The sequence below is a fragment of the Anolis carolinensis genome, chromosome 5 (genome assembly GCF_035594765.1).
Source record: "Anolis carolinensis isolate JA03-04 chromosome 5, rAnoCar3.1.pri, whole genome shotgun sequence".
NCBI classification, from domain to species: Eukaryota; Metazoa; Chordata; class Lepidosauria; order Squamata; family Dactyloidae; genus Anolis; species Anolis carolinensis.
Window position 1 is genome coordinate 157,514,405 of NC_085845.1, and position 16,091 is coordinate 157,530,495.

The 16,091-nt window shown below is 45.0% G+C and overlaps 1 protein-coding gene across 1 annotated transcript in view; it reads right to left on the minus strand.

The window, feature by feature from the left end:
* Positions 1-16,091, minus strand: part of pawr (pro-apoptotic WT1 regulator) — an 88,813-nt gene that overhangs the window by 3,286 nt on the left and 69,436 nt on the right. The window contains exons 5-6 of the mRNA XM_003221144.4: positions 4,284-4,434; positions 3,275-3,379 (exon numbers count right to left, since the gene is read on the minus strand). Coding sequence (XP_003221192.2) covers positions 3,275-3,379; positions 4,284-4,434 — 256 coding nt within the window. The remainder of the gene's footprint in view (positions 1-3,274; positions 3,380-4,283; positions 4,435-16,091) is intronic.

Consider the following 16,091-nt stretch of genomic DNA (forward strand, 5'->3'; position numbering starts at 1 on the left):
TAGTGCAAACAAAACTAAAATGTTACTGATCAGTCAAAAAGTAGATCAGGGAACAGGGAATCAGCCTGTGCAGGTTGGGGCTATGCTCTGCTTGAAGATGCAGATCTGCAGCTTGTTCTCACTCCAGGATTCAGCCTTGAGCTTGGAAGCTCAGCTGCTAGTGATGGCCAGGAGAACATTTGCTGAGTCAAAGCTTGTGCCAATAATGCCCATTCCTTTAAACATCGGACTTGATCGTGGTGACACATGCCTTAACAATATCTCATTTAGTTTACCATAATGTGATTTACACAAGGCTTCCTTTGATCAGTGGCTACAGGGAACACACAGTAATCTTGTTACAACAGCTTCATTTGCTGCCGATCTATTTTCAGGAACAATTCAAAGTGTTAATGATGCTTTATGAATCCCATGTCATTTGAAGGATTATATTCAGCCATATGAACCTGCCTGTGTTTTGAGATCTTCTGGGGAGGCCCTTTTCTCTGTTCCATCATCCTCCAATTTAGGGTAAACATCCAGAGTTCCCTTCCAAGAGTGATTAGATCAAGGTAAAGGTTTTCTCCTGACATTAAGTCTAGTCGTGTCCGACTCTGGGGTTTGGTGCTCATCTCCATTTCTTAGCCAAAGATCCAGCGTTGTTCATAGACACCTCCAAGTTCATGTGGCCAGCATGACTGCATGGAGCGCTGTTACCTTCCCGCTGGAATGGTAGTTATTGAGCTACTCACATTTGCACGCTTTCGAACTGCTAGGTTGGCAGAATCTGGGGCTAACAGTGAGAGCTCACCCCGCTCCTCGGGTTCGAACCACCAACCTTTTGGTCAGCAAGTTCAGCAGCTCAGTGGTTTGACCCACTGTGCCACTGATGGCTCCAGAGGTTAGATTAACACTCCGTTATTCCAGCAGGTTTTGGAGAATTGATTTTCTAGGGAAAACAGGTCTTATATAATGTGCTGGATTTTTATTTGTTGTTTATGTTTTCATCTGGTTTACATTTTTTTATAATTTAATTGCCTCAAACTTCTGTATGCTGAGAAGTTTTAACTTTTTAAACTATTGTAAACTGCCTTGTGTCTCAAACATAATAAATACATAAATGTATGCATACAAAAATACCTAAATAGATTTTATTCTGCTATTAGCAACAGAATAACTCCATCATATAATATGTAATGGCTTGAGGGCTGGGATGGTATAGGATAAGGGGTGTTACAAGCATGGCTTTATTTTCATCTGTAAAACACTGAGGAATACAACTTAAGGAAGCCCTGGCCATGTTGGTGACAATGATCTGCATTTTGGAGTAGGGTTTTGAAGCACCAACATAAATTAAATATTAAGTCAAAAAGATAGGTGATATCTCTTCTGAGAAACCACATTCAGTTGCAATGTTTTCTCTTGAGTCTCACAGAAAGTGGTTAGCAAAACTATTTTATAAAATAATATGAATGGCTTATATTTGAAGAACACAGTAACACTGCAAAGATGATGGCTGGGGTTAGCAACTATTTCTATGCTATATCTAGATAAAGCACAGGCTGTATTCATGACATACTTTTAAAAAGTTGTACATAGTAGGAAACAAAAAGGAATGTAATCATCTTTTCGTTATAACAAGTCTTCCCTGCCTTCTTTTTCACTGGCTAGCTTGAGTCAGACATACAGTATCAAGATGGGTGGCAGAGATACAGTTAAGAACAATAACTTTAAGGACTGCAGACAGAAATTCTTAAAATTCACCCAGAAATTATATATATAGACTCTGTGGAATGTTTATGTGTAATAATAACATTCCAAAAATGACTGGAAGCATGAGCTACTTGGATGTGGCCCAACCACAACAACTGCCTGGAATTTAAATACTCAAATCAAAAGAAAGGAAAGTAGTCAGTCATATACAGCATTTGTTTCTCACTAAATTGAAAGTGGTTATGTCTGGTTTTAAAATGAATACAGTGGGCCCTCTGGATCCATAGGATCCCGATCTGTGATTTCTAGTGAAACCTACAGGTAGAGGTTGCTGCCATGCCATTTTAATAACATGGAGTGTAATCAACCATGGTTTTTTGTATCCTTGAACTAAACCCCCTTTGCAATGGCTATTTAAAGGAACATCAGCATGGATGTAAGTTCCAGGCTCAATAAAGGAAGAATCGGCCATGTACTGCAATGGTTCCAAGCTGATCAGAAGAAACTATTACACAAAAGTTCCAAAAAAAACCCACCAACAATTGCAGCATAGGTCTTATGATTCAATGTTTTCAGAATACCATCAAGAGATTGATAGTGAGCCTCAGCTTTCAACCATCTTATTTTTTGTCAGTGATTAAATTACCTATTTTCAAAGCACATTTACTTGTTATGGTGAATTCTAAAATAAAAATGGGCTGATACAACATTTACCTGTATGCATGTGATGGTAAAAGCACCATCATTTCTATGGAGATTGAAAAAATAAGTTTGATTCCCACTGAGTGAATGGTTCAGCCAGTGTTTTAAAACGTGACCTGTGAACTCACTATACAGATAATTCTGGATTTGCCCACTGCTTCAAGTTGAACACGAGCTCTGCTGATGTTTGACTATACTCTGTTGCAGGAAGAGTAACAGTAAAATCTAGAGTGGATTTCACTTCCCCAAACTTCCAACCTGCATGATCATTAGGAAGCACCAAATAGCAACTTTCCCAAGCCCTGCTCTATTGCTATCCAAAACACATTTATGAGCTACCTTTCTGGGAATTATCCCCTGGAAAGCAGTATGATATAGAGTGGTTAGTATTGGTTTCAGTTCAGGAAAATAACATTCTTGTTTGACCAGAGAACTAATTAAGTAATATTTAATCAGTCGCATATTTGTAGGCTAGCCTAGCTCTCAGTAGTGTTGCAAGGAAAAATCACAGCTGTGGAATTTTACTTTTTAGTGGAATTTCCAAGATTCTACTGCCAATATGGCCAGTGGTTATGCTGACTGGGGGATTCAGGGAGATGTAGTCCAAAAAAGGTAACTTTCCCAAGCTCTATGTAAAACATATCATGAGCACCAAGGTCAAGATCCTATTGATGAGCATAACTGTGTACAACTATAGAGGGAAGCATCATGCCACCTGAACTTTTTGAAAGATGAGAGGGACAAAAATATAACAAAAATATATAAGTAAACATGCTGCCACTGAAATTATTCCCAGAACTATCCAATGACAGTAGGAACTGGTCCTAAAACCATAAAGCATGTTTATTTTCTCATCTTTGCACAACAAATAAGTACTTACCCTGTTTAATAAATCAATTTCTTCCTTCAGCTTCCCAATCAGCTCTTCTTTGTCTTGTGCTATTCTTACAAGCCTTAGGTTTTCTTGTCTCTCCTTTGCTAGTTCCTTCAGAGAACAGAATGTACAACACTTAATTTAAGAATAATGAACACAACACTTTGTCCTACTGAAATGAATGTGATTCCCTCTCTAATATATATGCTCAATAACCTAGTTAGGTAAAGGGAAAGGTTTTCCCCTGACATTAAGTCCAGTCATGTCTGACTCTGGGTTGTTGCTCATCTCCATTTCTAAGCTGAAGAGCCAGCATTGTCCGTAGACACCTCCAAGGTCATGTGGCTGGCATGACTGCATGGAGTGCTGTCACCTTCCCACCGGAGTGGTACCTACTGATCTACTCACATTTGCATGCTTTCGAACTGCTAGGTTGGCAGAAGCTGGAGCTAACAGTGGGCGCTCACTCCGCTCCCGGGATTTGAACCTGGGACCTTTCGGTCTGGTAGTTCAGCAGCTCAGCAGTTTAACCCGCTGTGCCACTGGGGACTCCAGTGTAACCTAGTTACATCACTGCGATACACAACATACAGGATAGCATAGGAAGACTATTTATAGAAATGAATAAATTCTATGTTAAAAATTGATCTATAATATCCAAACAATCTGGAACCTGGTTTGCTCAAGGACCAGCTCCTTCTGGACTAATGCTTTTAATGTAAGCCACTTTGAATCTCCTTGTGGATAGAAAAAGTGGTGTATAAATTAAAAACCATCATCATCATTCACCTGAGATTTTTGCTGTAGGCCTAGCTATGGTTATTTTCACTTCTTCAGGTGGATATAAAAACAAAGGACTCAGTGATAGCTTTGGTTATGCCCTTTTCTAAAAAGTCATAGAAAACATCTGAAAAAAGCATCCCTAGGTAACTATTGACAGACAGCCATTTAGGGGCAAAATGGGCAGAGGGGACACATGAGATTATAAATTGATGAATCATACTGTGATCATTACCTTTTCAAGATCTTCAATCTTCTTTTCCAAAGAGTTGTTCGGTATGATGTTCCCAGAGGAATTTGTATCTCTGTTATATCTGTTATATCCTGTTCTGTCTGCTGCCCGTGAATATCTACTAGAAACATCATCATCTGATGCGTTTGTTATGCTGTGTAAAAATACAAGTTAGAATATAAAATCCTGATGGAATGAAAATCAGCAAATATAATATTACGCTTCCTTCTCTTTTTGGTAGTGGCCATTATCCAAAGCAAAGGAAGCATAAAAACACTGACTTTAAGCCCTCTTTCTCAAACAAGATATGCAAGCAAAAGAAAAAGTCATTTCCCTGTTTCATTTTCTTTTAAAAAGAACCAACTGTGCAGAAGAGAAATTTCCCATTTTCCCAGGACCTTTTTTTTCTTGAACCTTGGAAAACTATATATAACTGCTTTTAATAGGGCAAATGAAATCTGATGTGCATACACAATAATCCCAGTCTTGAAAAAACACATTGAAAAGAAAGGGCAACAATTATACTTGATTTGTTAAGTCACATGGCTATCTCTCACATAGGTCTCAGGCCCTTGGCATTGTTATTGTGATTGCTTCTGTCTGATACTAGCCTCCATCTCTAATTTGCTTTATAACTGTTAAGGCACAGTGCTGTTGCTGAGCCAGTCTTGTCCCTCATAAAATAAGGATGGGGAACATTTCGGCCTACTAATATTACCAGACTGCAGTTCCCATCAGCCATGGCCAATATAATACAAGCTATAGGATGATAAGAGTTGTTGTTCAACAGCATCTAGAAAGCCACACATTGCACATCCCTATCCTATCAAAAAGAGGTTGCTTTAGGGCACACTCTTACCAGGGACATGGGCCACAAAAATTCATTACAATAGACTCTCAGTTGGCCAGCATCAAGGAGTTTGGTAGTAAAAATGTAGTTTCTGGTTGCTTGAGAGTTAGCTACTATTAAAAATAGGCCTAAATAATGTCTCATACCCCATATTATACCATACCATAAACTCTGTATTGATATGATTATTAAAACACAATAATTAAAAGCTAATGAAGACAAAGACAAATGTAACTTAATGTAACACAGTTATGTGGTATTATTTCTTTGACTGTTTATCTAGTTGTTTGACAATTACAGTTTTATGAGTTCTGGTTAACTAAGAGTCTATTGTATTTACAATTTTACCTAGCATATGAGGACAGAAGGAGCACCTGTTGATATTCTCCTCTGCGTCACTGCATGACAAACAGAAAACCAACAAATACATCCGCCATCCGCAAATGCTAGCAGATAAAGATCCAGACCTACTTTAAAATGAATGTGTTTTAAATCAAGAATCTATAGGGTTACTTAAATGTGGTATGCTCCCCCCCCCCTCTCTCTCTCTCTCTCTCTATATATATATATTAGGCTTGATCGATCCATGAAAAATTTGATTCTAAACTCGTTTCAAAACTAGAGGGGGCAGTTTTTTCGTTTTTGTTGCTAATAACGAATTTGGCCCCCAAAATTTTTCGAAATTAACGAAAATTCGTTATTTTCTAAATTAATTCGTTAATGGCGGACGCGCATGCGCGGTGGCCCAAAAACAGCCCGAAGGGGGGGGGACTTAGGGGGCTCTCCCGCCCTCATTTTTTGAGTGATCTTCTTCAAACTTGGTACAGTGGTAGAACACATTTAACACTGATAGCTCACCAAAATGTGGAACGTTTCCCTTATCCTCTGATTTTTGGCAAATTTTCATAGCTTTTATAATAAACCTTTTTTTAATAATTGCAGTAATCTGTTCCTGGTTTGAAAGTCTTATTTCCTGTTAAATTGGGTTGTCTTTACTGTGAAAGTCATTGTTCTACTTCAGAAACTTTGTTTTTGTGGCTGAAACTTTGTTAAATTGGTGTGTGTGTGATATATGGACAGGTTGCTCACCTGTAACCATGTTTCTTCGAGTGTACTCTGTGAATTCACACTAATGGAGAAGCTGCGCCTGCGCAGGTTCCGACGGAAACTCTTCCAAGCTGAAGTTCAAATTTTGGCGGTAACCACGCCCCCCTTCCCAAGGGGCATATAAGGCAGCCCCAGGCGCGCGCTCCCCAGTTCCTACGCCGCCAAGGCAACGAGAAAGGGAGAGGTTTGCCAGAGGGGAAGGAAGGGCGGGTTTGTGTGAATTCACAGAGTACACTCGAAGAAACATGGTTACAGGTGAGCAACCTGTCCTTTTTCTTCGTGTACTCTGTGAATGCACACTAATGGAGACTGACACGCTAAGGTCCCGGATGGTGGGACAAGGCAAAACTCAACAATTTAGTGAATGTCCAAACACATATTTATTAGGACATAATGAGATAACAGTCTCAAGAGACCAGTGCAATCAATTGTCCGAAAGGACCAGTGCAATGCAAACATGAGCATAGTAGAAGAGGAAAGCATAACATAGAAAATTTTCCAATAAACATGGTAGAAAAAAACCATTCAATTGCATAGTGCATATAAACGCTCTCCCAGGGGGAGAGGGACAAACACATCATATCCGCCTGGATAAATAAGGCGGTACCAGGTAATAGAGCGACTGCTCAACACAATCAGGGAAAAACACATCCCTAGAGGTAGGTATGGGGAAAAATGACCGGCCGAAAACTTGAAGGAGAGGTATAGAGAGTCACCTACGGGTGAATATAAGGAGAAAAAACGTTCGAGAGTCAGGAGAGGCAAGATGAGAGTACTGATCTTGCAAAGGCCGAGTCCTTTAAGGCTTTATTGTCCAGTCTGTAGTGAGAAACAAACGTAAGAGGGTTTGACCAGATAGCCGCTTTACATATGGAGTCAAGCGGAATACCCCGAAGGAAGGCGGTCGAAGCCGAGAGGCCCCTAGTCGACCTCGGGCGGATGGATGGAGGAGGAGGTCGCTTGGCTAGTTCGTAGGCCAACTCAATGGCCTGAGCAATCCAGTGGGACAGTCTTTGGGAAGAAATGGGATTACCCAACTTGTCCTGGGCATAAGCGACAAAGAGCCTTTGCGTCTTACGGATGTCTTTGGTACGGTCCCTGTAGAAGAGAAGTGCCCTTCGAACGTCGAGAAGGTGCAGTTTTTGTTCTAGAGGAGAGGAGGGGTTAGAGAAGAAAGCTGGTAGGACAATGTCTTGATTGAGGTGGAAAGCTGACACCACCTTAGGAAGAAAGGTAATGTCCGGGCGAAGAACAGCGCGGTCATGGTGAAAGCGTAGATAAGGCTCGTCGACCCTGAGAGCAGCAAGCTCGGATGGCCGTCGTGCCGACGTGATCGCCACTAGAAAGGCCAACTTCCAGGAGAGCAGACGGAGATCGGTCGAGGCAAGCGGTTCGAAGGGAGCCGAAGTGAGTTGAGAAAGTACAAGTTCGAGATTCCAACCCGGCGTAGGTGGTAGCGACGGCGGGCAGATGTTATTGTAGCCTCGGAGAAAGGTTTTGATCAAGTGATGAGAAAAGAGAGATGGCTGACCGTGGCGTTGAAACGACCAGGAAAGAGCTGCGAGATAGGCTTTAACAGAGGCGAGAGAGAGTTTCTTCTCGACGAGAGTCATCAGGAAGTCGAGGACCACCGATACCGAGGTCGGAAAGGTGTCGACGCCACGGGATCGAAGAAAAGCGTGAAAGCGAGAGAGTTTATATGAATAAGCCTTGGTAGTAGACGGCTTATGGGCTGCCCGAAGGACGTCTTGCAGGCTCTGCGGAAGGGAGGCTAGGTAAGAATCCTCCATGCAGTGAGATGAAGGGAAGGGAGGTCCGGGTGAAGAATTTTGCCGTCCTCCCTTGAGAGAAGGTGCGGCGAGGGAGGCAGAGGGCGAAACGTTCCTCTGGAGAGACGAAGAAGGGCCGGATACCACGGTTGGTGGGGCCAGGCCGGAGCTATGAGAATCGCTGTGACCGAGATCGAGAGAAGTCTTTCGAGGACTTTCGGTATGAGAGGAATCGGTGGAAAAAGATAAAGCATCTCCGCTGACCAGTCCAGCAGAAAGGCATCTCCCAGACAGCCGGGGAAGGAGTTCGGGGGAAGTCTCGCCCCGTAGCGGGGTAGCTGAGCGTTGTGGGGAGACGCGAAGAGATCCAGAGTAGGGCGTCCCCAGTGGAGGAACAGACCGTCGAGGATCTCGGGATCGAGCTTCCACTCGTGGGAGGAAGATGTCATCCTGCTGAGGGCATCTGCTAGGTCGTTTTGGGCGCCCGGCAGGTGGATTGCCGAGACCTGTACATCGTGGGCTATGCACCAAACCCAGAGACGGGAGGAGAGGAGCATTAGTTTCCTCGAACCCGTACCGCCCTGTTTGTTGATGTAGAATACTGCTACGAGGTTGTCCGATTGAATGAGAATGGACTTGTGACGGATGAGGCGGGAGAATGCTTTCAGGGCTTTGAGAATGGCGAGAAGCTCGAGAAAGTTTATGTGGTTGGCCCTCTCTGATGGGGACCAAAGATCTTGAACCGTTAGACCGTTCATGTGGGCTCCCCAAGCGTAAGTGGAGGAGTCCGTGGTTATGGTTAGCGACGGCGGGGCTGGATGAAATGGGAGGCCCCTGCACACGTTTTGGCGAGACGTCCACCAGGAGAGGGACCGGCGGACGAACATCGGTATCGACAGGTATCTGGAGTTGTGGTGGTAGGACGGCTTGAAAGTGTCTATAAACCACCTTTGTAGGACCCGAAGGCGCAGCCTGGCAAACGGGGTCGTGAGGACCGTGGAGGCCATGTGGCCCAGAAGGACTTGGATGGCACGGGCTTTGACTCTCCGGGCAGATCGACAAAGGGCGATGTGGTGGCGGAGAGCTAGGAATCTGTCGAACGGAAGTGAAACAGTCTCTGTGACGGAGTCGAAGAGGGCCCCGATGAACCGGATTCGGGTCGACGGGGAGAGATTTGACTTCTCGGAGTTGAGTTGGAGGCCGAGAGATTTTAGAAGACGCAGCGTGAAGGAGACGTGGTTTTCGAGAAGAACCGGATCTGGCCCGACGAGAAGCCAATCGTCCAGATAAGGAAAGACCGTGATGCCATGTAGCCTTAGGTGGGCCGCTACGGTGGCGACGACCTTGGTAAAGACCCTCGGGGCCGTAACGAGCCCGAAGGGTAAAACGGTAAATTGGTAGGTTTGGTTGAGCACTTTGAAACAGAGGAAGCGTCTGTGCGCCTCCCGTATCGCCACGTGGAAGTAGGCGTCTCGTAAGTCTATGGAGGCAAAGTAGTCTCCCCGCTGCAGCATCGGGAGGATAGAGGCAATAGAGACCATCCTGAATTTGGAAGGGCGAATGAATATATTGAGGGCCCTTAAGTCCAGAATGGGGCGTAGCCCGCCTCCTCTCTTCGGGACTGTAAAGTATCTGGAGAAAAAACTTAAAGGGTCCAGTTCGGGAGGGGAGGGACGGATGGCGCCCTTGGCTAGTAACGCCTCGACTTCGGCCAGTATCTCTGGGGAAGGAGTTGAGTGGAGAATGCGACCTGTAGGTGGAAGGTCCGCGAACTCTAAGGCGTAGCCGTCTTGGACAATGCGAAGAACCCATGCATCTGAAGTAATAGAGTCCCAGTGATTGTAGAAGGGGGCTAGGCGGTCTGCAAAGGCGCCGGAGGGTCGAGGCAGCGTGGGCTCTGCATCGGTAGCGGGCGAGGAGTCTTGGCAGGGGTTGGCGTCAGGTACGCCGGTTAGCCTGCGGAGGAGCGGGGGTGGTTCGACCGCGTTGCTTTTGCGGATGAGGTCCCCGACGAGGTTGGTGATGGGTTTGATTATTCGAGCCCGATGGCCGCCTGAAAGAGTGGTGTCTGAAAGATTGCGGCGGGAAGCGGCGGGAGCGGTGCGGGAACCAGCGGGTGCGCTGAGGTTGCGGTTGGTCGCCACATTTAGACGCAAGAATTTTAAAGTCATGATTAGACTTGAGTTTGTCATCGGTACCGGAGTTAAATAGTCCGAGCGCGTCAAAGGGAAGGTCTTCAATGACCTGTCTGGAAGATGAGGAGAGGCCCGAAGACCTGAGCCAGGCGTGGCGGCGGATGGATATCGCGTGGGCAATCATCTTGCCCGCAGTATCACCTGTATGCTTCGCCATTTGTATTTGGTGGTGAGCAAGCGAGTCTGCTTCCTGTTGGAGGGTAGTGAGGACGGAGCGGTCTTCGTCCGACATCTTAGCGAAGAAGGGCTGTGCCTTCTCCCAGATAATCTGCTGGTAGGCACCCATGCAGGCTCCATAGTTCGCCATGCGGCAAAGCAAAAGGGCTCCGGAGTAAAGTTTTCGACCCACAGCGTCGAAGCGCTTCCCCTCTCTGTCGGCCGGAGTGTTCGACTGACGACCTGAGGATTGAGAGGCCTTAACGACCAGGGAGTTGGGGTCGGGGTGGTGTTTGAGCCATTCCAAGGTATCATCGTCGGTACGGTACCAAGTCTCGATCCTCTTCGAGGTCGGAGGAATGGAGGAAGGGGTTTTCCAGGAGGCCTGGATAACGTCCAAGAGATAAGGTAGAAAAGGGAGTAGCGTGGCCGGCGGAGCTTGGGCCTGTACCCTTTTGAAAACTGGATCAGACACTGCTTTGGAAGTCTGCTTGATCTCCAAACCCAGGGCGTCGGCCATTCTGACCATTTGATCAGAGAAAGCACGAATATTGTCAGTAGGAGAAGGCGGGTCCGCCTCATACGCGTCGTGGGGAGGAGAGAGGTCGAGACCGAGAGAGACCACCGAGGCCGAGAGGACAGAGTCTGGGCGGTCAACATCAACCTCTTCCTCCTCAGCCCCTTGGGGGGACTGAGGGGGAGAAGAAAGCACAGTCTCGGGAGGAGGCATGGCCTCACGGGAAGAGAGGGTCGGGAGCCGAGGATCCTTGGAGGCTGAGGCCTGAGCTGCTCGAGCCAGGCGAGCCGTTTGTCTGCCACGCTCCGGTGTCGAGGTGGGAGGGAAAAGCTGTTGGCGCGACGAGTGAGGCGGCGCAAGGGGCTCCGGCAGCGGCACCCTGACCACCGTTTGGGTAGAGTGGTGGGGTGAGTCCTGCAGCTCCCCGTCAGACAGGGGGTGCAATGGAGATTGAGAAACATCTCTAGGCCTCTGTGCTGGTACAATTGGAGAGGATCTTCTCGAGGAGGTTGCCGAGGAAGATGGCTGGCCTCTCCTTGAGGAGGCCGAGGAAGAGGAGCGCTGAGTCAGCCGTTTCTTTGTCGGCGGTTGTTTGGATGCAACCCTCAAGGACTTGCCAGGTGTGGGAGGAACCACAGCTGAGTCAGATTGCGCTCGACGAGACTCCTCGTGAGCCCTCTTAAAGGCTATCTTGATAGCAGAGGAGGACGGAGGGGAGCCGATACGCGAACGGATCGAGGTCACCGAAGCCAAAGAGCTCGACGTCGAGGAAGGCCCCACCTTTCCGGAGCGGGTCGATACGGTAGCCGTCGTCACCGTACACGGTGGCTTGACCGGCTTAGCGGCCCTGGAGGTTTTGGACGCTCTGGACGAGACCGAGGAGGCTTTAGCTGACGGAGGCTTAGCTGGCGGCGCCGACATGGCTCTTAAAGCTGAAGACGACGACGCACCCGACGTCGACGGGGCCGGTTCTGGCGCGAGAGATTTCTCGTAAAGTGCCGCTCTAAGCCTAGCGGCTCTGTTCTTTCTGGCCTGAGCTGTGAGAGCTAGGCAGAAACGGCAGGTACTGACCACATGAGCCTCGCCAAGACAGAAGAGGCACTTGGCGTGGCCGTCCGAGTCAGGAATCTTAGCAGCACACTGCGTGCAACGCTTGAAGCGAGTAGTAGACATACGAAGAGTCCGAAGTGAACCTTGCGGCGGAAAAAAAGGAACTGGGGAGCGCGCGCCTGGGGCTGCCTTATATGCCCCTTGGGAAGGGGGGCGTGGTTACCGCCAAAATTTGAACTTCAGCTTGGAAGAGTTTCCGTCGGAACCTGCGCAGGCGCAGCTTCTCCATTAGTGTGCATTCACAGAGTACACGAAGAAAAAATTGTGTATATATAATATATATATAGTCCCTGCTTGTGTGTGTGTGTGTGTGTGTGTGTGTGTGTGTAGGTAAAGGTAAAGGTATCCCTTGACGTTAAGTTCAGTCATGTCTGACTCTGGGGGTTGGTGCTCATCTCCATTTCTAAGCCCAAGAGCCAGTGTTGTCCATAGACACCTCCAAGGTCATGTGGCCGGCATGACTACATGGAGTGCCATTACCTTCCCAGAAACACCCAGAAAATAGGAATTCCAGACAGGAAACAATCAGGGCCAGCTAATACCTCCCAACAAAGGATTCCCCCAGGTAGGAAGCAGCCAGGCTTTGAAGCTGCAAGGCTATTCAATGCTAATCAAGGTGACCAATTGCAACATTCACACTTGCCTCCCACAGACAAGAGTTCTTTCTCCCACCCTGGACATTATTCCACAGGTCTATAAACCCCACTTGCCTAGCTTCGCACAGACGTCAAAACCTCTATGTCTGCCACAGATATGGGTGAAACGTCAGGAGAGAATGCTTCTGGCACATGGCCATAGAGCCCGGAATACATACCACAACAGTGTGATCCCGGCCATGAAAGCTTTCGACAACACAACCACAGTATCCATTCAAGTTCATGTAGCGTGGTATGGACTGGAGACCTGTATTGGGGGGAGGGAGGGTGCGAATCTGGGCCCCTGGGAGCAGCCGAGGACGGGCCTGGCCCACGCCCCCTCGCATCCCGGGCCTCTTCCTTCCTCTTCCTTTTGTTATTTAAACTATATATTGTGAAATTATGGTGTGTTTTTTTTCATGCGTGTTCTGTGTTCAAGATAGGGAGACCAAAGAGGAAAAGCAAGGGAGGGACGGAGGCCCCAACACTTCCGGCTCCCATGCGAACTCCCCCCTTGTGTGCCTTGGAGGGTGGAGCATGCGCACTGGCTCTCCCTTTCTCTATGGCTCTTTTCAGGTCGCTTGGGAACCCGAAGTGCCTCCTCCCTTTCCCTTTGTGTCCAAGAAGGAGAGAAGGACGTTGCAAGGTTTGCATTGAGTGTGTTTCTCTGGTGGGTTTGGCTTGGAAGGGGGCTCATTAAGGCCCAATTAATTAATGCACTGAGCTGAGGCGAGGCGGCGGCGGCCATTTCCCCCCTCCGTCTTCCTCCTCCTCCTCGGCCTCCTTCCCCCTCGCCCCCTCCCATTGGCTGAGCCTCCCATTGGCTGAGGGGCAAAAGGAAAGGAGTTTGGGTGCTTTGCAAAAGCTTTTTTTTCTTTTCGAAAAAAACGAAGAAATAAGAAAAAACGGCCTCTCGCGATTCGAAACCGCGATATCCAGACGTGTGGACAACCAAGGTTCGATATTGTTTCAAAACAATTGAAAAAAACGAATCAATAACGGTAAACGGGGAAAACGAATTATTTGAGCAAGCCTAATATATATATATACACACACACACACACACACACACACACACACACACATACATACGCATACTGAAGCTGGTTGATGATGTATACACCACAATCCTTCAAGTTTTGGAAATACCTTCTTGGCAGTCATTTTTAGAATCATTATCTACTAGGCCACTCATGTCATCCTTATTATTCTGCCCAGCATCACTGCCTTTTGTATTATGATATGGTTTTAATTGTTCTAAATTGTATTTTCAATGTCTTTAACTTACTGTTTTTGGATGTCGCCTTGGGTACCACTCTGGGAGAAAGGTGCCAGATAAATTAAATAAATTATTATTGGAATATGCAGTTGTATTCCGTTTGCGTAATGTGACTAAATACAAACTCCCATGTTAAGACTGTAAATTCCAGTATGTAGATCTAATCTAACATAGGCAGTCCCTGAGTTACAAACATCTGACTTACAAATTTACTCATAGTTAAGAATGGGGGTGAGACAACAGGAAGTAAGAAAAATCTACCCCTAGGAAGGCAAATTCACTCCTGAAAGATTTATCATGGGGAAAAGGGATCTCCAATGAATCTTTAGCACCAATCCTTGTTTCCACAACAAGCCAAATCTTTCTAAATCCAATTGTCACAGGAACATAAAGCAAGGTGAAATCCTCTGAACAGGGCACAGACTGAAAAACATACACCATAGGGATGTTAGCCCTTCCCTATGATATCCAAAATGTGTATATGTGTGGCTGTGTTTGTGTGCATGTGCATACACACACATACATGTATACATACATATGGCTGGAGTTACACTGAAAAATGTACCTGTTCTGACTTACATAGAAATTTAATTTAAGTACAAACCTACAAAACCTATCGTGTCCGTAACTTGGGGACTATCTACATGTAAACATGTGCATCAAATTAAATTCAGCCAACTCTATAGCATGTTTTCATGTAGTGTTTTAACCTGAAAATATATTTAAGAATATTATATAGAATTGTATATTTCATATGAAAAGAAATCTAGGACCAATAAACCATGAGCTACAGTATAAAAGAAAAACTTTCAAGCCATAATGACATAATTGTAAGGAATTCTGCAGCTTAACACTATTACCATATTTGGCACTACCTAATCTAGTATGACTTTTGCAAAAAAGAAAAAGAAAGAAAGAAATCTTTCCAAAAAACAGGATATGCATGTTGCAACACAACAGAAACTTTGTAATGTAATCCTCTGAAGCCACTCCATTTGAACAGTGTAAAAAAAAAATAGCTCAAATTTTCATTTAAAAAAAAACTTATCCCCCTCCCCCAAAGCAATTACACATTTGCAGAATAGGAACATTCTTAATTTGTTCTGATTGGATTTGCAAGGGACATTAAACAAGCTTGAATGAAAGAGACCAGATTGTCCAAGTTTAGTATTTTTAAAGGGATAATGATATATTTTAACGGTATGTATATGGACTCATTTTAATAAGTAGTAAAAATGAATCCCTAATTCTTCCTACAAAAAATGTCTTTACTTGGCCAGGGTAAACATAAAAGAGATAACGTGAAATGTGAGGTATCCTGGTATTAAATAAGAATCAGAGAGCATTCAAACAAAAATGAAAACATCATGGTAGTTGAATTATTACAGAAAAGTAAACGATCATTCTAGTTATATACATGTGATTAATATCTCCACTGAAGACATTTGGAGATCACTAACAAAATAAGAAGTAATCAAATTAAAACAATTAGCTGTTAGTGATATGATCAAAAGGATAAGAATGGGAAAAGTTCAAAGGTCTAGATTAGTGGTTCTCAACCTATGGGTCCTCAGGTGTTTTGGCCTGATACAGATAACAGTATGTAGCACTGTTTGGATTCTGGATTTACATAGTGTGTAGATACAGCAATATAGATCAATTTATGGGATTTTACTTGACTTATCTTTCCCAATTTCTGATTAGAAAATAAGGGTACCATAAAATTAGTGGCTATCTTCATTCCAAGTTCCAAATGAACTGAAGTTCAATGTGGATTTACAGAAGACAGGGGTTAATTAGCACAAGCTGCCTGCTCATTTGTGCATAAGTTAACTGTGATCTTTCAAAACTATTTCAGCCAAATATTGAATATGCTACCCACATTTTACATGGCATTTTTATTTGAAAAAGCTCAATATGAATTATTTCTATGATGCAAGATTATAAACTTATGTGAAATATTTAGTAAGATATACTTTGAAATACTGAAACTGATCAGACAGGTCCCCCTTTTCTTATGCAATGTAAATATCAATGTTCCAATATGTATATCTAATATAGTTTAAAGACTTCACTAATACCCTAATTATTTGAATAGAAGACTTTGAGGAGACCTTCATACAATGTTTCATTAGGTATAATTGTATTTTCTTTTTAACACATGCCTGTGGCAGATCTAGAGCAATAACTATG